This window comes from Danio rerio, chromosome 5 (assembly GCF_049306965.1).
Source record: "Danio rerio strain Tuebingen ecotype United States chromosome 5, GRCz12tu, whole genome shotgun sequence".
Lineage (NCBI taxonomy): Eukaryota > Metazoa > Chordata > Actinopteri > Cypriniformes > Danionidae > Danio > Danio rerio.
In genome coordinates, this window is record NC_133180.1 from 28,867,597 (window position 1) to 28,889,608 (window position 22,012).

The following is a 22,012-nucleotide window of genomic DNA, read 5'->3' on the forward strand; positions in this document are numbered from 1 at the left end:
CAGCGACCTTCTTGCTGTGATGCGATTGTGCTACCCACTACGCCATCGTGCTGCCATATGAAATAATATAATAATTATTATCAATGTTAATAGTAGTATTATCATAATTCTACACGTAATAATTTAGATATAATATAGATGTATAATATCAAAATAAAGAGCACGCACAATGTGACGTTTTACGTCGTCCCTACATATGACATCACTGATGACGCGTGTAACCGTTCGGCGCTAAATTTCAAATGGTCTTCTGAAGAGAAGGAAAAAGAAAGTCTGGAGTCTCTGGATTCATTTAAACAGCTTAAAAATCATCAGTTCGTCGCAGGTAACTTAAACGTTAGTTTTTTGTACTTTTTTATGTACGCTTTCAAAACCACCGATTTAAATGTGATTGTTTTGATTGAAGCGTGTTTAACGTTAGCGCTAACGTTAGCCATAGATGCGCTAGCTAGCAGGAGCCCATACAGTGCAATAACTTTACTGCATACTGAAACTTAGGTTTCTAGTAAGGTATGAATTTCGCTCCGGGGAAACAGAAAATGGGGTTATAAACATGCTTTTTGTAACATTAATATCTATGCATTAATACAGTTTAAGCAGACAACATTAAATGTTGTTATTGTTATGAAAACTGTGAGGAAGTACGTTAACTGTTAAAGTTAAGCCTAGGAAAAATGCATAGTAGTGAATGGATACAACTTTAATAAAACCACAATTACTTCACAGTTTCGTTATGAGCGCATTTAGTACCCCGACCGCCCGGCAACGGCAGTGGTCCTCTCCGGCACTGGGCCACAAAGCCGCACTGTCCACCACCAGCACACCTCTGCTGGACAACATTCAGGGAAACGACGATGAGCAGGAGAGACGTCAAAGACGCAGGTCCAGAGTCATCGACCTTCACGGAGTGAACGACTCGTCCATTAATGAGGCCGGTACCCACAGGTAGATTAAAACCTACGTTTCCTGCTGCAAAATATGTACATTAAAGACAGCAATACAACTTCACATACGTGTATTTGTCTTCACTGTAGCTCTACAGGCACACCTGCTGCTGTCCCAAAGCTGTCATCGTATTGAAATATAAAGCACTTTTTGGAAAAAAGATTAAAATAAATGATTACTGGTTAAACAAAAACTTAAAAATATATTACTCAATATAAATTGTAAACAATGTATCTTCATGATTTCTGCTGCTAAACGTGTAAATAAAAGAATGCATGCAACAGACAGATGTATTTGTCTTCACTGTAGCTCTGCAGGAACACCTGCTGCTGTCCCTAAGCTGTCCTCAGCACAGATATCTGAACATTATTCAACCTGCATCAAGCTTTCCACTGAAAACGTGAGTTTACATTTATGAATGCACTGCAGCCATGTATTTTCTCTGCTTTGTAGGCGTCTGTAATGTTACACAGCTGTTAATTTTTCACTTTTACCTGTGCAGAAAATTACCACAAAGAATGCATTTGGTCTGCATCTCATCGATTACATGGCAGACATTCTCAAGGAGAAAGACTCTGAGCTAAACTTCAAGGTACAAACTCTCCACATTTGTACTGGAGCTACTTTACAAAAATATTGTGGATTATTTTAAACGATAATATTGCAAATGTGTTTGTTGATCTAGGTTGCAGCAGGCACTCTGGATGCCAGCACGAAAATCTATGCGGTGAGGGTGGATGCTGTCCATGCTGATGCTTACAGAGTCCTGGGAGGTTTGGGTTCGGAGACCAAACCAAAAGAAAGTGAGTAGTTATTCAAGACATGGGTCTGCTGGCGTGTTATGAAAGCTTAAATGAAATTTGCTCTCGGTCAGAAAGGGTTAGGTGATCATCGTCTTGATGGTAGATGAGTGGTGTCATACATTCCCAGGGCTCTGCACAGTACTACTATATTCTCATCTTTTTTCAGGTCAGGATGGTGATGATGAGACTGAGGCAGCCGAGGGCTCTCAGGGAGAGCAGGTGGCTGCAAAACAGACTAAGAAAAGACCTCCGAAGAAGACAGTGGAGCAGAATCTCAGTAATATCAATCTCTCTGAATCTGAGATGAAGTGTGAGGTAAACAATATCCAATGTCAATAAGATTGGCATCATTTATTGTTACAATGCAGATTAGAGCTGGGCTATGCAATATATGTTGTATGATTATGTGGTCATAATCACATTCTCATGTGCCTCTTTGTTCAAGAAATATTTCCACATTTAAAAAAAAAAGTACATACAAATTAAGAGTTCAGATGCAAAAACCTCTTAAGTGCCATAGGATTTTTTCCCACAAAAATTAGTCTTTTTTTTTTTTCTCCGGTTATTGTGTGTAGGTTCAGTAATTTTGTTGTTAGAGCAAATAATGTTATTTTCATTGCCTTTAAAGGGAAATAACTGAACATGAACACAGGAGGCTGAGAAAAATGCTTATTTAAGAGGAACATTTCAGACACCATTAGAAGTTTTTGCATCTTAACTTCAAATTTGAAACTGTTTATTATTCAAGATGCATTTAAAAGAACAATATACTTATTGTATTGCAGACTCGAATAAGTATTTATATTCATGCATTTACATGTGTGAATTTTGATTTATTTTTAACCATATTCCTATCAAGCATTTTGAGATTTGCTAGTATATAATGCAAAGTGTTCTTCCACCCCCTTTGTTTTTCCTTGATGTTTTAAGCTGACTTTTAATGTGAGGACTCCAAGTAGTTTTGTTGTAAGGTGTTATAACCTACTAAAACACATTTTTGTGCAGGTTGATCCCATGTTTCAGCGTATGGCTGCTTCCTTTGATGAGAACAGTACAGCGGGAGTCTTTCTCTCTGTGCTGTTCAGTGAGGACAGTTGCTGTGAGCTGCGCTTTCCTTCACATATGACCTTACTGAAGTCACAGCTTCCTCCTGTGCAGGTGTCCCATCAGAATGTTCCTGCATCACCGTTTACAGGTAAACCTGTTTGCATGTTACAGTCAGTTTTAAGTCTCGAGTCAATTTGCTCTTTGTTTTTGTAAGCCCTATTCCTAAATATTTCTGTTTGTTTGGTGAGTTGCAGGTACACTGAGCTATTTGACAGTGTGAATAAACAATGTTGTCTTTGAAACTTCCAGGTCACTTAAAGACACTAGAAGACAGGCCAATTTGTCCATCCTTAGAGGATTTCTCTTTTACTAGATGGACTCCTGAGCAGGTGAGACACATTTCATGAACATTTAAAGTGTAACCTGAAATCCACTACCATTTAAAAACATTTTTGGCATTAAAAAAAAAATAGGGATAGGGTAATATTTTTAAAATATCAGTGGAGGTGGTATCTTTATGAAGGCTGCATTTAATAAATTATTTTAGAAAGTAATATATAACAGTGGTTAAATTTATATAAATTTAGTATTATATAGTATTAGTATATAGTATTATATTCTAATATATTTTTATTCACCACATGTAAAGGACTATTTCTATTTAAATTTGATAAAGTATATACTCAAATTATCTCATGTGATCATATTTCTCGCTTTATTTAGAACTTTTGGGCAAATGTTTGATTAAAAATGTGGAAATTTAAAAACTATTAAAATGTAAAATGCTTTTCAAAATTTTATTATAATAAACGATTACAGGTTGAACATAAAAATTGAAAATATGGCTAAATAAATATGTAAACATTGTATTTACAAGATTTCCTTAATTGTGTGTAATATTGCAATCATAAATGGAAAAATATTATTGGATATATATTGTATTTATATATGAAATGATACTTTTTTTATTTAGGTCATATGATATAAATTGTCTTATTCCATGTTCTGTTGAAGGTCTTGATTCTGATTGGCTGTAGGGTGTGCATTATTTTCGTTGAAGCCCACAGGTAGTTCCAGTCAGTTTCAATCACAGTTTGAAATAAATATGCTTCTCCCAAACATTTTTACTACCAACTCACATGTGCTGCACAGGAAACAGATGAGGACAGTTAATGGCATATGGAATATCTGCAAAATACTTATGAATTATGACCCAAAATCAAGTTTTAAGAGTTTTTTCAAGCGAGAACATGGATAAATCAGCAGGTTATGTGTAAGGGTAGCACATCTTTAAATATGTCAGACTCTGAGCTCCAGGCAGTCAGCAGCAGCTCCACGAACAACTCCCATTGAGAGAAGCTTTATATTGGCTGCTAGTGCATCATGTGGTCCATGTGGGCCTCAATGTCATGCATTAAAATCCTTTAACGCATGGCAAGCCGTTGCTTATTCCTTATATATTGCACCGCCTAAACAATGGTAATATTTAAAAGTATTGTAATTGAAAGTTTTACATTTTAATCGATTTTTATTGTAATTTATTACTTTGGGAAAGCTAAATATTTAACCTTTACTACTACAGATCTAATTTCACATGATCCTTCTGCAGTCTTTGTAATATACCAGTTTGGTGTTACTTATTATCAATGTTGTAATGGTTTTGCTGTTTTTGGAAGCTGAACATTTTCTCATGACTTTTTCACTTTTACTCATTCGATGCATTATTTTCATAGTAAATGTATAAATAACTTTATTGACCCCTTTTAAACAGTCGAATTATGTTTTGATGTCTTGTCAATGATATCTTTCACACTGTTAATATAGACCACAAACCTCAACCAACTGCTTGAAAAGATGAAGCAGGGAGAGCATGCATTCGATGTCAATGCAGATATTGAGCCAGATGAGGATGATGCGCCAGACTTCGGGGATAATTTTGATGCAGACGTGGATGAGGGCAGACCGGGAGACAATGAGGAGTTTAAGGAACACAAAGAAGCTTGTTCAAAGAGCCCACAGAACGGACGGTTAGTACTTACAAAATGTATTGCATCAAAGGGTTTGTAAATTGTCGCATTGCAAACAGGCTCTTTTTCACAACACGAGAGGAGCAGCAGTTTAATATTCTGCATTTTCCAGGGTTCTCTTTTTTTCTTAAATATGCTTTAACTTTTTAATCTAGTGTTTTCAAGGTTTGAAAAGTGCTTGAAGTTGTTATTGTGTTGCTTTTTATGATAATTTGTTAATAAATAAGTAATACTAAAAAATGTAAATAAAATGAAATCTTTTTTTTTTTTTTTGCCTAAAATAAAAACTTCTGTAGCATGATTGGCCTGTTTATATATATATATTATATATAGCCCTTTGCTTAAAAATAGTGAGAAAACAAAATGCATGAAGAATACTTCGTAAGTAAACAATGCATGAAATTAAAATAAATATAAATTTAGGATGTTGTGTAAAGTATGTACATATGTGATTTGACAATGCATCTTTAAAGTGCTTAAATTTGACTCTGAAAAATGTGTAGACCCTTTCTCTAATTTTTGAGCCCATAAGCTGTCAAACCTCATCGGAGTCTTAGCTGCTATATTTTTTATTTTGTATAGTATGTTGCTGGACTATTGGTGATAATTTTGCAACCAATTTTTTGCATCAGTTTTATTTTGTGCCGTTTTTGCGGGCCCATTCACTGTACTGTGTTTGTTGTTTTTTACAGGGGGGTTATTCCTATCGGTGAGGTTGATATTGCCACCATGTGTCTGCAGCTGTCTGATCAGCCCAGAGAATACTCATACTTCAGTCCAAGGACCATGGCCACCTGGGTCGGGCCTGGATACTGGCTTTTCAAACCTGGACATAAGCGTAAGTCATGGATTATCCTTGGACTACTTAACAATAACTGTAAATGATTTAATGTGATTTCATTATTTGCATTACTAAATTTTATTATGTTAATTTCTTTAACTCAATTTATACTTTCTAGAGGATCAAAAACCAGACAAAGAACCTCGAAAGCGAGCGCCAAAGAATCCTCTCATCATTGACTTTAAAGCAGATATCAACTTTCATAATTACTTTAAGACAACTAGAGTAAGTATCCGTTATGTGTATTTTTACAACTTTCATTATAGACATATATTTCACAACCAAAATTCATTCAAAGGTGTTTTTGTTTCCAGCAAGAACTTTAAAGATTTAGAGCAGACTCTGGATTCTCATGCTTCTTGAAAATGCTTGAATTTCAGATATATGGATTCAAGGCCTGGAAAGTACTTAAAAACAAACCCAGTTCCTTGAAAGTGCTTGAATTAAAAAAATAAATAAATCTGCTTATAGTTGTATTTCAACAATTGTACTCGATTGTCAAAAGCAGATCGAAAAAAATGAACATTTTTTTTTTAACATAAAATCATAATTTTTAATCTTGATCAATGACACTGACATAAAATACACAATGTTAAAATTTTAGAAACCGCATTTGAACATTACCATTATTGAAGTCAACAAATTTCATTTAAGATCTTTCAACATGACTGTTTAAAACTGTACATTTTTAACATAAATTTTAAGTGTAAGTGAAATGTTAAGAACAGTAAGGACTTTCATGGCACTAAATATGCAGTGGTATGAACTACAAAGGTACTTGATTTAAAATGAATGGTGCTTAAAGTCCTTGAAAGTCTTTTTGTAAAAGCGTGGGAACTCTGAGACTACTTTATTACAGACAGTAATATGCTTGTATTAATTCCAGGCAGCAACCACTATTAGTAAATCAGCTTTGAACACCAGCAATAAGAAAACCACACTTCCGGCAGACTTCCAGTATCCACCCAGTAACCTGTCGCAGCTCAACCTCAAACCCTCCAACACAGTAAGTGCATGGATGTTTCATATTTTGTCTGCGCTGCTTTGTACACTTGACTGACAATATGATATGGTTTTATTCACTCTCCAAATGTTACACTGATTTATTTTCTTACTCCAGCTTAGTGCAGAAGGAAAGAAGAGGTTATCAGGAGAGCTGAGTGAGGACATAGGAGAGTACAACTACAACAATGCCAACGATACAGCTAACTTCTGTCCTGGTCTTCAGGTACCCTAAACACTACTCGTACTGTGTGTGTCATAGGAAGACAAGGAGATGGTTTGTTATAGTGGTTTCTGTGAATAGGAAGGGGACAGTGAGGATGCTGAAGGCTTTGCAGGATCCGATGACTCCCAAACAGACAGACCGACCCCTTTCTCTCTGGACACAGATGACATCTCTACTTATGGAGAGGACTGTCTTGTCCCTGAGCCACACAAGGTATGATAGATGAACAGATTTTGATAGAGATTGTGAAGTCCAAAAAAAATGTTTCTAAAGGGCAGATTTTCAGGTTGCTTTCACAATGATGGAAAGATCTTTGAAGTGGCTTACGGCATTCAATCGTATCTAAAAAGTGTGGAGGATGGTTATAGGACATAAGTGATTTAAAAAGCAAAACAAAAAAAGTTAGTCTCAAGTCGCCCCTATTTGATGGAGCAGCCATTTCTAGTGGTGCCTGAAACCATAGTGGATGTTCTGAAGTGCACTCAATCAATCCCACAATGCACCACAATAATAAGTCTAAAAACATAAATACGGATCAACACTCAGCAGCTATAAAATACCAATGATGCACTTCGTTTGCATGCCAAATTAATTACTGTACCTGACCACAAAATGACATCCATAGGGGAATCCTATCTGTAATTTTCAAAATAAAATTTTTAATTAAAGTAATGTTTGTGTACATGACTTTATTAGTTGTTTCATTACTAATAGATAGATTAAGTGATAAATAATTATAACAGGGTCTAACATGAGGGAGTTATTAACCAGCAAAGCACAAACAAAACTCAAGTGCTTAAATTCACTCATTAATTTTCATTCACTCCTTTAAGTGGACTATATTTGTGGACTAGTGTAGGAAATAGTGATGAAGTATGTATAGTGAGATTTTGGATACAGCATAAGACTAAATCTTATATGTTCAAGCAATTGCATTAACGTAACTGGTATTTTCTGTTGTACTTGGTCATATTTATATTGATTTTAAAGAGGTCATATTTTACTCCTTTATGAAGGGTTGGTTCTGTTTTTTGGGTGTACCCGAATATTTCTTTCATGCTTGGTGGTTGGAAAATGCATTGTTTTTTTTTTTTTTTTTTTTTTTTTACATAATTAACATTACAAAACATTTCTTGACAAAAATCAGCACCTGTCACTGACATTTCACCCTGGAAAAACTCTCTTCAGGGTGGCATTTCAGCTGGTACAGTCTCCAAGAACTGGTGCAATCTGCAGACATCTATGCTCTATCTCAAATGATATGTTATGATCTCTTGCTGCCGAGGAGTTTTTTTTTTTTTTTTTTTTACCCGAAAACAAAACATTTATGGTTTGTAAAACACTCGCTGAAGTTTAAAGAGACTGCAGTATCAATCATTTCACACATTATTCACAACAAACAAACTGTTATGAAACTACCTTATTCCTATAAAGGCCTGTTTCCACTGAGTGGTACGGTATGGAACAATTTGGTACACTTTCATGACTTTCCACTGCCAAAAGGTACCTAAAAACGAACTGTACCATACCACTTTTTGGGCACCCTTTCAGAAGGGTGCCTAGCACAACAAAAGGGTTCCAAAAGGCGGAGTGAGACATGCAGCTATATTGGTTTACAGATATGCGTCACTAACTTGAGCACAAGCTAGGACATTGAAAACAAAGGAAGCGCCATTTTTAAATACACAGCCGAGACATTACACCAGTGGTTACCAAACTTGTTCCTGGAGGGCCGGTGTCCTGCAGATTTTAGCTCCAACCCTAATCAAACACACCTGAACAAGCTAATCAAGCTCTTACTAGGTATACTAGAAACACCCAGGCAGGTGTGTTGCGGCAAGTTGGAGCTGAACCCTGCAGGGACACTGGCCCTTCAGGACCGAGATTGGTGACCCCTGCATTACGCCGTAATAATATATACACATAATAACGAGCCATGGTTGACCTGAGCTTAAACAAACCTTTTTAAAGTGCTGACCCCCACATATATTGTTTTGATGTCCTTCATGAAGGATTATCTAGGGGTCAACCCCCCAATAATTTGCACTCTTGTTATAGAACTTGTATAAAATGTTCCTTTGATGCAAAAGCCCCTAATGTTATTTGTTGTTTTTGGTGATTTCAGTTTTTGATAAATAACCCTGGATTGTATTTTCTCATGTAGCTAAACATAATTGAGATCAACTATGCCAGGACAGCCAAGAAGATGGACATGAAGAAGCTAAAAACGACTATGTGGGGTCTCCTGACAGAAAGCCCTGAAAAAACAGCTAAGGTTTGTGATTGTGTTTTTTAGCATGAGTGAATGTCCTTTCCAGTGTGTCTCTGCTTAGTTTAGAAGTTGCATAAATTCAGCTGGTTATTACAGTAATCAACCATTATCGTTCTTATAAAACCGTTTTCCCTATACATTTATAATTTAGTTTGCATAGCAGAATAAGCAGATACATTTATATATATATTTTTTTTAAATAAACTGTTCTTTGTTTGTGCATGTTTCTTGTGGTTAGCTTATTTGTATTAAAATGTACATATGTAAATGATTCATTTCGTGTACCATTTATAGCAGGTGGAGAGTGAAGACACCACAGAAGTACCTGGTGAAAAATCGTTCAGCCAGTCTATCAGGAATCTTGTACAAAGGTAGTTTTTTAAAGCATGGTGCTTTTATTTATATATATATATATATATATATATATATATATATATATATATATATATATATATATATATATATATATATATATATATATATATATATATATATATATATATATATGAAGGGTTGGTTCTGTTTTTTGGGTGTACCCGAATATTTCTTTCATGCTTGGTGGTTGGAAAATGCATTGGTTTTTTTTTTTGTTTTTTTTTTACATAATTAACATTACAAAATATTTCTTGACAAAAATCAGCACCTGTCACTGACATTTCACCCTGGAAAAACTCTTCAGGGTGGCATATGTGTATATATATATATATATATATATATGTATATATATTATATATATATATATTTATATATATATATATATATATATATATATATATATATATATATATATATATATAATATTTATTTATTTATTTATTTATTTTTTTCCCACTGAGACTGAACAATATATTGTTTCAGCATTGATATCGCAATGTGATCACTTGCAATAGTCACATCATATGTGCAATGTTGAGTCTGGATTAAGATTATTAATTATTATTAATTATTGTAAATTTTGCAAGTGTTTTTTGAGGCCTGTCACTGTGTAAAAGTTTTAAAAGCATTCAGGCATAAGAAAATATACTGTTTTTAACTTTAAAAAATGAATAACGATTAATTTTATGGAATTGTTAATAAAATGAAGACTATGCAGTTTTATTTTACATTTGATTATTTAATTACTGTATACTTGAATACACTTTGACTCTTCGGAAAACAACAAAACTGTAAATTTAATTGGCATATCTTTAATTTATCTATGCTTGCAGATTGTTTATTATACAAATATTGTGCTCAATAATATAAATATTATGCTTATTATATAAGACTTATTGTGCTCAAACTTATTATATTATATTTTATGCACTCCCTGATAGAATCTTCCCTATTTAAAATGATAGATTCTTTACAAATATTAATTCAACTCATCTTATGAAATTGTATTTATATCATATATATTGCAGAATAAAACAAATTGCAATGTGTAATATTTCCATCCCTTATTCTCACTGTTCCTGTTCATTAAGGGGAAAAAGTGATCTAAATATTTCAATTTTGTTTATCCATTCACTGTACATTTTTTTTTTTTGTAGGCTTCCCTCTGCCATGGCTACTAATCTGTCAGTACCCTTGGCTTTCGTGGCCCTTCTGCACTTGGCTAATGAGAAAGTGAGTACTTTAAAATAGTTCAACGCTTACTATAGACGAAGATCTAATAAATATTCAGTGTTGATTTACTGTTAGCATGCTGTCTTGTTTAAACTTGTTTTTGTAACCTGCATGTAGAAACCTATTGTTTGTGTATTTAATTGCTGTGAATCTAAAAGTGGTTCTTTCCATCAACAGAACTTGGAGCTGCACAAAATTGATGGCATGACTGATATCATCATTAAACAAGGCCACTGAAAATCTGACACAAATCTTTTATGCACAAATTGTCATTTGTATCAAAATGTAAATCCGCTTTCTTTTGTTCTCCATGGCATGTAAAAATACAAATGTCGGGACAAAACAGTATAGCCAAGAGGAGGAGGAGGAGGAGGAGGATGATGACGGTGGTGTCAGGATTATGATAATGTTGTACAGGGAAATACCAAACCACAGACTTTTTTATTGATATATATATATATATACACACACACAAGTGAAAGTGAAAGATGTCAGAAGCATTCACCAAGAGGAAAAAACTCAACATGGTGCAGTTTGAATAATGTTTGCTTTTAAAATCAAGCGTTTTGATAACTTTAGCAGCTTCAGTAAAAAGTAAAAATATTAATGTGCTGTTTTCAGTGTCACTGTTTTTTTATTGCATTATTTAAATTGTAAAACATAATTTCTTAACTTTGAGGTTTCTTTTAGATGTGTATTGTACATACCATTTTCAAAAATAAAACGTGTTGTCACATTTATGCTTGGTTTTGTGTCTAGTATGATTTTTTTTTAAATAGAATAATGCTTTAAATGCATGCAATGCCAAAGGCGTTTAGGTGGAGTTGTTGAAGACGTATTGTGTTTCATGCATAGGAATTGAACTATTTTAACTTTGTTTTTAAGCAGTTTTCATCATGCTTGAAATTATAAACTTCTATAAATACCACTGAGTTTAATCACACATCAGTACTTTTAGAAAACTCACTCTAATCCGGTTTTACAAGACGCTTCTCATACCTGCCGGGAAGACGTCTAGATGGCATGATTATAGTATTTGCACTCACCTTACAGGTGTGTTTGTGAGATGAACCCGGCGCCATCTTGAGGATGCTATGGGAAGTGTCGCATCAGAGGTGGGCCAAAGCCAAGTCATTCGCTGCTGGAGGAAGAGTGAATTAGAGACCAGGAAGTGTTGACACGGCGTACATCTATCGGTTACACTAGAAAACAGTTGCAAACATTTTAATTCTAAAGGATAACGTGTATTTTTTATATTGTGGAGTAAATAAAAAGAAGCTGGTGAAACTATGGGTGTAACTGATCCAAACAGTACGGTAAGTCACTAATTTTAACAACAGTCAGCAGGTGCTTTTTGTTGCATCGTTTTTAAGTTTATAGTTAACAAAACTGTGCGAACTTAATTTCTCTTGATATCTGTGCGAATGTTACTTTTAGTGGTGCAAACATTAGAACAAGTCAGTGTGTGTGCGTGTCTTGTTTTTCACCGGTTGGTGTTAGTTTGACGCACTCCAAACAGGGCGAAGCTTGTTTTTCAAGTTTTACTTAAGTTTCTACGTTCCTGTTGTCAGCAAATGTAGATAATTTGCTTGGTTATCTTATACAAATGTAATGTTTAAATAACACATTTATACTTGAGATTAGTACCGTTTATATTGGAATTTTCTTGTACTGATTTGTTTACTCAGATGGATTGAATTTACCTTGAGCTTCGAAGCATAACCGGTTTGCATGATACTGTTGAGCTCCACTCTTACTGAATGGGCCCTCAGTTTAGAAATATATTCACAATAACTTCAGCTTGCAAATGTGCTGATAACATAACACATCTCTTTGACTGTTAAACTGAACCAGAAGTGTTAGGTCCTCCTGCTCGTTTGCTTCAGATCAGGTTGGTCAACTGTCAACACTTGGTTTTAAAATCATTTCACAAGTTCCACTCACAGTGTAGAGACTAACGTTACTTCGATGTATGTGGCATTGTGGTTAAGATAAAGTTTGTCTGTAGTGTTTTAAATAAATAATATATTCAATTTGTCATTTGAATGCTGGTCCTTGAAGGAAGCAAGCATGTCGTTGTTTAATACAAATATTAAAGAAACTCAAGTTTAAGAAATGGAAAATTACTTACCCTTGTTGCAAACCTGTTTGATTTTTCTTTCTTACATAAAACACACAGATATGTATTTTGAAAAAAGCTGGAAACCTGTAACCATTGACTTGCATAGTATTTGTTTTTCCTTCTATTGAATTCAGTGGTTACATGTTTTTGGCTTTCTTTCAACAGAAGACACTCAAAGGTTTGGAACTAATTGAGGGTGACTAAATAGTGAGTAAATGTTCTTTTTTGGGTGAACTTTTCATTGAAGATGATTGTTTATCCCATTATATATCTTTGATACATTTAAGTTTTAATTAAAAAAAACAGTTTCAACAAAACATACTTGCGGTTCACATAATACCAAATTATATTCTTTTTAATTATCATGTTGTTTCTGTCACATTATAAAGTGGATCGCACACATCACACTATTTTGCCACAATATTGGTACCTCGAACTGCCAGTATCAGATGTTACCTAATAGCTTTCTGCCATCCTGTAGGTCTTGTGACACCAACACACACACACACACAAAGAGAGAGCCATTGAGTATAATAGAAGGGCAGGACAGGTAGTGACGCAACAATGCTTTTGGTTTCCTGGTAACTCCTTTTGTTTATGAGGTATCTGCCGAACAGGAGAGCTTAAATGTGTTTAAAATGGCTGAACGTGTAAAAAGCACAGAGAGTTTACTCTTAAGACACAAATTGCACAATTAACGGCTAAAGATTGCTTCCATGAGACTTGTTCTATGTTTAAGTGTAGCAGTATTTTATTGGTGCTTTAATGTGTGAATGTGGTTAGGCTTTCTTGTTTGGTTTTGCGAGTATCACACATAAGGTGCCACATCTACACTACAGGCGAATTATACTGTATGATGTCTTGGAGTTGTTTTTATTTGGATTAAATATTCTGTCAAATGCAATTGAGTCACACAAATTCAGTTTGTTGTATTTGAATTATATTTCAGAATGTTAAAATTGGCATTCATCCAATCCTATTAATGCAATGTCATAAAATACTTTTCATTTCTCTAAAATACTTCAAATTTACAATACTTTAAGTAAAGCAGTAAATACTTTTGAAGAAGAATGTTGATGTTATTGCATGCCTTTTACATGTGTAAATATATCGCAGTGTTGCACACATACTGTACACATCATGTTGGATATATTGGATCTTTCCATGCTCAACATCTAAAAACCAAATGATCAAATAAATTATTATCAAATTAATTATTAAACCAAATTCAAATTGTGTGCTGCACATTTAAGATTATACAGTATATTAAAAATAAATACATTTGTAAAGTAGTTGATATAATTCTCTAGTAAACCAATGTAGTACTAAGCTCCGATATCTCTTGACCAATAATGGACAATGTTGAACATTAATGTTTGTACTTAAAAATGCACTCTATGTAATACCGTTGACCTTCGTACACTTTCTAATCTAATGTCTATCTTCTTTCATTTATTAATTTTCTTGTCAGCTTAGTCCCTTTATTAATCTGGGGTCGCCACAGCGGAATGAACCGCCAACTTATCCAGCACATTTTTACACAGTGGATGCCCTTCCAGCCACAACCCATCTCTGGGAAAAATGTCTATCTTATCCTTTTTAAATAAAACTTCCTAGCTCTGACTTTCTTCTTCAAATACACTTTTATTTGTTCTAATACTGTCTATAGAGGTTGATCTACTTCTAGCACTAACAATCTGTTTTCTGTACTTTTTTCTTTTCTAAATAATTTGGCCTTCTGGCATAACGCAGTTTTCTTTTTCTCTCTCTCTCTCTCTCTCTCTCTGTCAATTCAAATCAATTAAATTCAATAATTGTGTTATTTGCATGACAATTGTAAGAAATGTATTGCCAAAGCATTCATAAACTTTACTTTAAAAAGAACATGCTTGTAACAAATAAGGAATGGTTAACTATTTTGAAACACAGATGATCACAGGTAATTCAGATTCATGGAGAGAATTTATTTGGAAAAATGTAAACATGAAACATTTTATTTTAGGTGTTATAAAGAACCCTTTCAAACTAGAGATAAAAAAGGTGAATGCTGTAGAAAATGTGAAAATATATTGGCTGATTATGTCCACATATTTTGGTATTGTAATATTATACACACCTATTGGCAAAATTAAATAAAGAGATAAATGCTATAATAGGATTGAATATTGATTGTAATTTTAAAACTATCTACCTGGGAGTTTACTCTTCAAAAATACTAAAAAATGAGGGATATCTTCTTAATACACTTCTAAAATCTAGCAAAAAGGCCATTACAAAAAAAATGTCTCAAGGAACATCCTCCATCTGTAGGTGAATGGTATGAGGTGTATGATATGGAAGTACTGACACTTTCCTTGAGACAATTAATCTATAAAGTTTCTGCATACTGTGGTAAATTGTTGAAAAGAAATTATTTTTATTTTATTTTATTGTGGTGATTTTTATTTATATATATCAAGGGCCTGTTGATCTCAAGTAACCCTTGACAAAATTTTATATAGCAACATTTTATCAACCATAAATACGAATGTAAATAAGATTGTATTCAGTGACCGTTGACACTTGTATTTTATGTCTTTTTTGTTTCCATGTTCCTTTGAAAATGTTTTTTGTTTGTTTTTGTTCTGAACTGTTTTGAAAAAAAAAAAAAAAAAAAAATATATATATATATATATATATATATATATATATATATATATATATATATATATATATATTAAAAAAAACAGTAAATAGTCGTAGTAAATAATATAATAATAATAATAATATAAAAAATTATAAATAAAAAATGTAAATAACAAATGTAGGAATAATAATAATAATAATATTAAATCAAAATAAATTTTACATTTAACAATCAAGACTTTAGGATAAAACTGTAATAATAAATAATAATTATCAGTGTATATTTACAATGATTAATTTATTGGCGCCATAACAGTTATAAATGTTACATTTGAATAGGAAATTTGCAATACCTGTGATACCTTGATTAAACAGTTTGTTTGTTTTTTCTTCTGTTTTTGAATTAAATTGTGGTTACCGGCTTATTAAATTACATGTACACAATAAAATTTGACTTATGGAATTAAAATTCCTAAAATGCTGCTTGCATTCATTTCAGTTTTATAAGTAGATTAATAGTTTTCATTTTCAATGTATTCAATTTATTTATTGCACATACATTAGACAGGCTTTTACTCAACATTTTGCAAACGTTCCTGACCTCTTTTCAAACTCATTATGACATTCTGTCTCTTTAGATGTATTGTATAACACAACAGTGGGTTATTTTCATATTTATGCCCACCATTTTAATTTGCTTTTGTTTTGTGTGCAGGAGCATAGAGAAGGAGAATCTTCACAGGATGCAGATCGAGTCAAAGCTCTGCAGTCTCAAGTGGACGGGGTCAAGGATATTATGACCCAGAATGTTGATCGAATTCTGGCCCGTGGAGAAAGACTGGATGATCTAATGGGAAAATCTGAAGACCTGGAGGCCGGGGTGGGTTTTTAATACAAAACCTCTTTGATCCTTATCACGTATTACAGCCGTAAGCCTGGCACAATGTTGTTAGTATGTACACTCACTGTCGAGTCTAAGGTCAGTTGGATTTGTTAATTGTTTTTGAAAGAAGTCTCTTATGCTCTCCAAGGCTACATAACATTTTACTGTCTGCATTTTGAGTGGTTTTGAAATAGTGAGCTAGAGTTATTATTTGAGATATTGAGCTAGAGTCATTTTATTTTCTAATAGTTCAGTAAAAGTGTTTTTATCATAATTTATGCACATATTTTCTTATAGAATAAAAGGTTTATCTTACTCAGTTATGTGCATATGTTTTTTTTTTATGCGCATTTTCAAAATTTATGCGCATCTTGGCGTTTCCAACAACCGTTTTTTATGCACATATCTAAAATGCGCATAAAAATAGGTGGTTGGAAACGTAGCTACTGACAATTTAAAATAACAGTTTTTAGTAACTTATTAATTTAGAATGTATTTTTTTTTATTCTTTTGATGTTAAAACTGAAAATTTCAGCAGTCATTGCTCCAGTCTTCAGGGTGACAGGTACCAAAGAAGGTCTGCACTCAATAATTTATTTTAAAAATCACAGGAGAAAAGAAAAAACAAACATTTCGACTGTGCGCTTTTGTCAGTGTAATGATTCTGAAACTCTTGCTGCTCAAATACTCAGTAATTCCAGGCGTTAGCAATCAAAAGAGTAACAGATCTCCTTGATCTTATTGGTTTCAGTTAAAATCAAATTGTCATAAATCAGGAATAGATCAGGGTCATATGAATTTTTAGGAACATTATAAAGGCTACTTTTTTGGTTTCCCAAGAATGCGTTTCTTACACAAGACAAAAGCAGGGATGTTCCGATCGATTGGCCAGAGATCAGTATTGGCCAGATTATCGAGTACCAATCGAGTCATGAAATCGGCCAATCTCATAAACCGATCCCAAGTGTTTGTTTAAGAGTTTAGGCAGAGTAAGGGTGAAACTTTTTCATGTTGAATTCTTCTACCATCATTTGCAGTTAATACAAATTGCATAGTTAGCAATTTTTCTTACCATTTTTTTTATCTGTTTTATCTATTATTTTCTGTAAAGCTGCTTCTGATCATGACATGTCCACACTAAATGGCTATAAGAGACATGTTAAAGGGATTATATGCAACCTCCTTGCTTTTATTGTCTTATGTAAGGAGAGATCTCCACATAAGTGTCATACTTAGTGAAAATACTTAGTGTCATACTTAGTATGCATTATAAAGCTTGAAGCATCAGAATCGGTTCTTGGTATCGGCCGATCCTCATGACAAGAAATTGTTACTCGGTATCGGCTGCAAAAATCCTGATCAGAGCAGCCCTAGACAAAGACTTATAAATACCAATATTTTTGACCGGAATTTGTGCAACTTTAGTTTTAAGGTCCTATGAAATTACAATAAAAGTTTTTTAGACATTAGTATCAGTATTGTTAGTTTTTATGATATTTATAATCTAGTGTGCTTCAAAACCGTGACAAAATTAGCTTTTAGAAGATATGAAACTAATATGAACATGTAAAACTTAGTTTGTCAATTCGCCTAAATGGATCAACAGTTTTATTTACGTCAATGAAAATGCATATTTCAAAGCACTTCACAGGACATTTAAATAAATTTTCTCACTATTAAACTCAGGTTTATTACCTCCCTCTCATTAAGATATCGGCTGGTCATTAGTACTTATTAAGTACATACTCTGCATGATCATATTGAACATCCCTAATCCTACCTAATACCTGAGCTTAACTATTAATAATCAGAAAAGTAGGAGTTTATTGAGCCAAAAATGTATAGATCATTGGTTTATTAATAGCCAGAATTGTACCTTAAAATAAGGTGTAACCCAGTGCATGTCTTTACTGTCTTTTTATTACCAACTTCATCTCATGTACTTACCAATCAACCTTTTCCCCTTTTTTCTGCTACTTAGGCCCAGAACTTCAAGCAAACCTCCCAGAAGGTCGCTCGTGCTTTCTGGTGGAAAAACGTGAAGCTGATTGTGCTGATTGTTGTGATAGTTCTGGTCATTTTACTGATTATCATATTCCTTGCAACTGGTGTGATTCCAGTCAGTGGAAGTGCTCCAAAACCTCCAACCGTAACGCCACCATAGGATTAGGAGCAAAAGATCAATTACACAAACACAGTCACATATACATATCGATATATATAGAGAGAGAGGGTGAGCAGTGTCCACACACCAACACGTATAACACACACTTCCTTTATTTGCACATTTTACTCCTATACCTTCATATATCATGCTATCATGTCATCTTATAATGAGGAGCTTTTATAATGACAGCCTTGAAACCTTGAAGTGGAAGTAGTTTAAAGACACAACACTGTCTTCTTGACATACTTTTCACCTCCTGTAAAACAAAAACATCACTTCAGCTGTCTTTATGGGCTTCTAAAGCCTGATGAAATGCCACAACTGTCTGAAGTTACAATATATTTCACACTGAAGGTAACCTTATTGAATTAGAGAAGGTAATGGGGGACGTACTGCTGAATGAATTATGAAGTATATTTAAGACTGTTATAATATATTACGTAAGTTGTTACTTGTAATTATGGATTAGTTTTAGATCTTAAGATTGTCTTTATTTTGTATTCGATGGGTAGCTGTTTTGTCAACATTTATGTTAGTTATACATGTGAAAGGTCAAATAAAACTTTGTTCTTAGAATGTAGCTTTATAGAAAACACACCGTTTTGTTGAGGAAATTATAAAATTGTGAGATAGTTCCAGGTCTTAAATTAAGTTTCTGAAATCACCAATGTCCAAAGCTTTAAAACAGAACAATTTTCTTCCTATACAGAATTGATAAAATATTTTTATGGAAAAAAAGAGCACCTGAACAAGGTCATTTAGAGAGGAAATGGGTATTTTATTTATGTCGTTCTTCCTAATCTGAAATCTCTGCATTGAATGAATGTGACAAAGTTTAACACTTGCACTGTAAACACATGCAGTCAGTACTGTAATGGAAATTTCATACTGCATCAAAAAAAAAATGTGTTCCACAGTGGCGTTTTAAGACGCATACTTTTTTCTCAGACAGAAACAGAAATGTTTAAGAGTCTGTACTGTAATTTAAGTTTGCGGTTTTTACATATCTGGATTTATGCATTGAAAATCACTTCTCTGAATTGATGTCTGATCTCACTGTAGATCAGTCTGCTGTTAGCTCCATGCACTTTGTTTTGTAGAGGTCAAGGCAATGTCTGTATGTAGTCAGAATGACTTGACTGTTCAAATGTTTGTAAACCTGAGTCTTATTATGCTGTATGTTTCGTAGCATCCATTAACATCATAGGGTATTTAAAAACATATGAGGGTTTTAAACATTTGTATGTATTATTCTTCTTAATATTATACACAAATGATTACATCAAATAATAAAAAGTGATTTTATCTACAGCAAATTGTCATTAAATACAAGAATAAATTAATAAAAACCTTTAATAAAAACCTGAATTTGAATGTTCTTTGCATTCACCACCTGTAGCATATGGGAAATGTGTAAACTCAAAATAAACGCAAAAGAAGTATGGCATGCTTTTGTTCACCCTCTCATTTGAAAAGTTATCATTCATTATCATCGTGCTTCTGTTCGTTTATTGTTTAACTCAACGTGATAAACTTTAACTTATATTTTTAGTCAATATGATTGGTGTAAGTTGACGTTACTAGAAAAGTTTGATTCAAACTAAATATAGTTAGAAAAGAAAATAATAAATAATAATTAGTTAGAAATTTGATTCGACTAAATATATAATTAAATTTACATTTTATTAAACTTTCTTAAAAAAAAGAGCGAGTACACATGTCTAAGCAAGTGGTTTTGTTTTGTTTTTGATGTGATGTGATTTTGTTTTTCCTGCTCCACCTGCAGTTTACGCCTGCCACTAGATTTTGAACTATGTTCAGTTCAACTAGTTCAAACAGTTGATACGGAAAAGCAGTCTGACATTCTGAGTAAAAACTGAATTTGGCATTCAATTCAATTCATACTTATTTGTATAGCGCTTTTCACAATAAGTTTCGTTTCAAAGCAGCTTTACAAAAGGTGAACATTATCGCATTATGGTGTATCAGTAAATCAGTATATAATGGTATGTATTGGTATATCAGCATTTATCGGTGTATATTATAAATCAATAATATACTATATATCAATAATTTAAAAAAGGCAGATACCGATGGTTTGTTAATAGAGGCAATGAGTTGAAAAGAATTAAAGAATTATTACTTACATTTCTATTTGATACAATTTATGTACATTTTCTAATATAATCTTCCAAATTGGAAAATTTCTACAATTTCACAAATTAACTTCCCGTGTAAACTTATTGGAAAGTTTGAAGAAATGTACCGGAAATGATCAGCCCCTTTGCAACTCTTCTGAAAAAAGTAGGACATTTAATCTGAAATGAATGGCTTCATTAGGAGATGTCCTGAATGAACGCATGCTGACACTGGACGGTCTTGATTACAGAGAACCCACCCAGAGCAGATTAAAACCAGCCAATCTGACAATGAAGAGAGCTCAGCATCACCGGCCAGCACATTGGTCCTCAGCAATAAATTGAGCAAGATCTTGGGTTATTTAGTGAATCTTTTGATTCAATGTGATTTGCAACACTTCAACTGCTAAGCACGACACCATAACAGTCATATTTTGCTTAATTTTAATTTATTTACATTTAATTAATTTGCATAATTACTTTAACTGTCATAAGTTTTAACTATACAGCAACCAACCGATACAGAAGTAGATAACCACAATAAAACCGAGGGTTGTGCTGAGACACGCACCCCTGTTGTAAAATGTAGGTGATGCACCCCCACTGAAATGTGCATCTATTAACTGAAACTGTTTGGAAAAAAATAGTAGAGTGTAGGAACTATGACGTCAATTTGTATGCAAAAAAACGGAAGCGAGTTAGCATTTTAGCAGTTCCGGTTCCCTCGTCCCAAAGTCAACGGGCTTTTTTAATGGGAATTCAGTTCAATCGTCTAAGGTCCGTGGCTAACACAAACTTAGGATACGTTCACGTTTTATTCTACGACAAAACACATCAGTTACAGCACACTCTTGTTTTTTTTTTTTTGTTTTTTTTTTTTTTATCGGTTACGCTTCTTTAAAAAGACGGTTGCTATCAAGATGCTAAATGGGACTCATAGATATATACTTGTATATGTGTATATATGTATATATCTATGAATGGGACTACAGGCGGTGTCGGAGACATTATACGTCATCAAGCTGAACTGGTCTGGAGCGCAGCCCGCTAGTGTTGGGCATTTGCATTTGTCTGTTATTTAAATATTTTCATCAATAGTATTTCATAGTTTGTAGTACTTTTTTAATTGAGAATTGTGTGTAGATATTCCCTTCACCTGTAAAGACTGTCAAAACAGATTCATTTGTTGATCATTTATTTTATCTAAAGATATGGTAGCACTTTACAATAAGGTTCATTAGTTAATGCATTTAACTTGAACTAATCATGAACAACACATGTACAGCATTTATTAATCATAATTTAA

At 33.4% G+C, this 22,012-nt stretch overlaps 2 protein-coding genes across 2 annotated transcripts; both read left to right on the top strand.

Moving 5' to 3' along the window:
• The first annotated feature begins 223 nt into the window (after positions 1–223).
• On the top strand, positions 224–11,507 carry ncaph (non-SMC condensin I complex, subunit H). Its single transcript, NM_001080196.1, is given in 18 exon segments — positions 224–325; positions 727–945; positions 1,255–1,345; positions 1,448–1,537; positions 1,631–1,748; positions 1,915–2,063; positions 2,754–2,943; positions 3,105–3,184; positions 4,620–4,822; positions 5,515–5,660; positions 5,782–5,888; positions 6,550–6,669; positions 6,784–6,891; positions 6,970–7,104; positions 9,056–9,166; positions 9,458–9,534; positions 10,696–10,771; positions 10,949–11,507. Coding segments are annotated over 17 exon segments (2,073 nt in total). The 5' UTR covers positions 224–325; positions 727–733; the 3' UTR covers positions 11,009–11,507.
• Positions 11,508–11,977: 470 nt separating this feature from the next.
• On the top strand, positions 11,978–19,930 carry vamp8 (vesicle-associated membrane protein 8 (endobrevin)). Its single transcript, NM_199759.1, is given in 3 exon segments — positions 11,978–12,087; positions 16,234–16,398; positions 18,383–19,930. Coding segments are annotated over 3 exon segments (375 nt in total). The 5' UTR covers positions 11,978–12,060; the 3' UTR covers positions 18,566–19,930.
• The last annotated feature ends 2,082 nt before the right edge of the window (positions 19,931–22,012 follow it).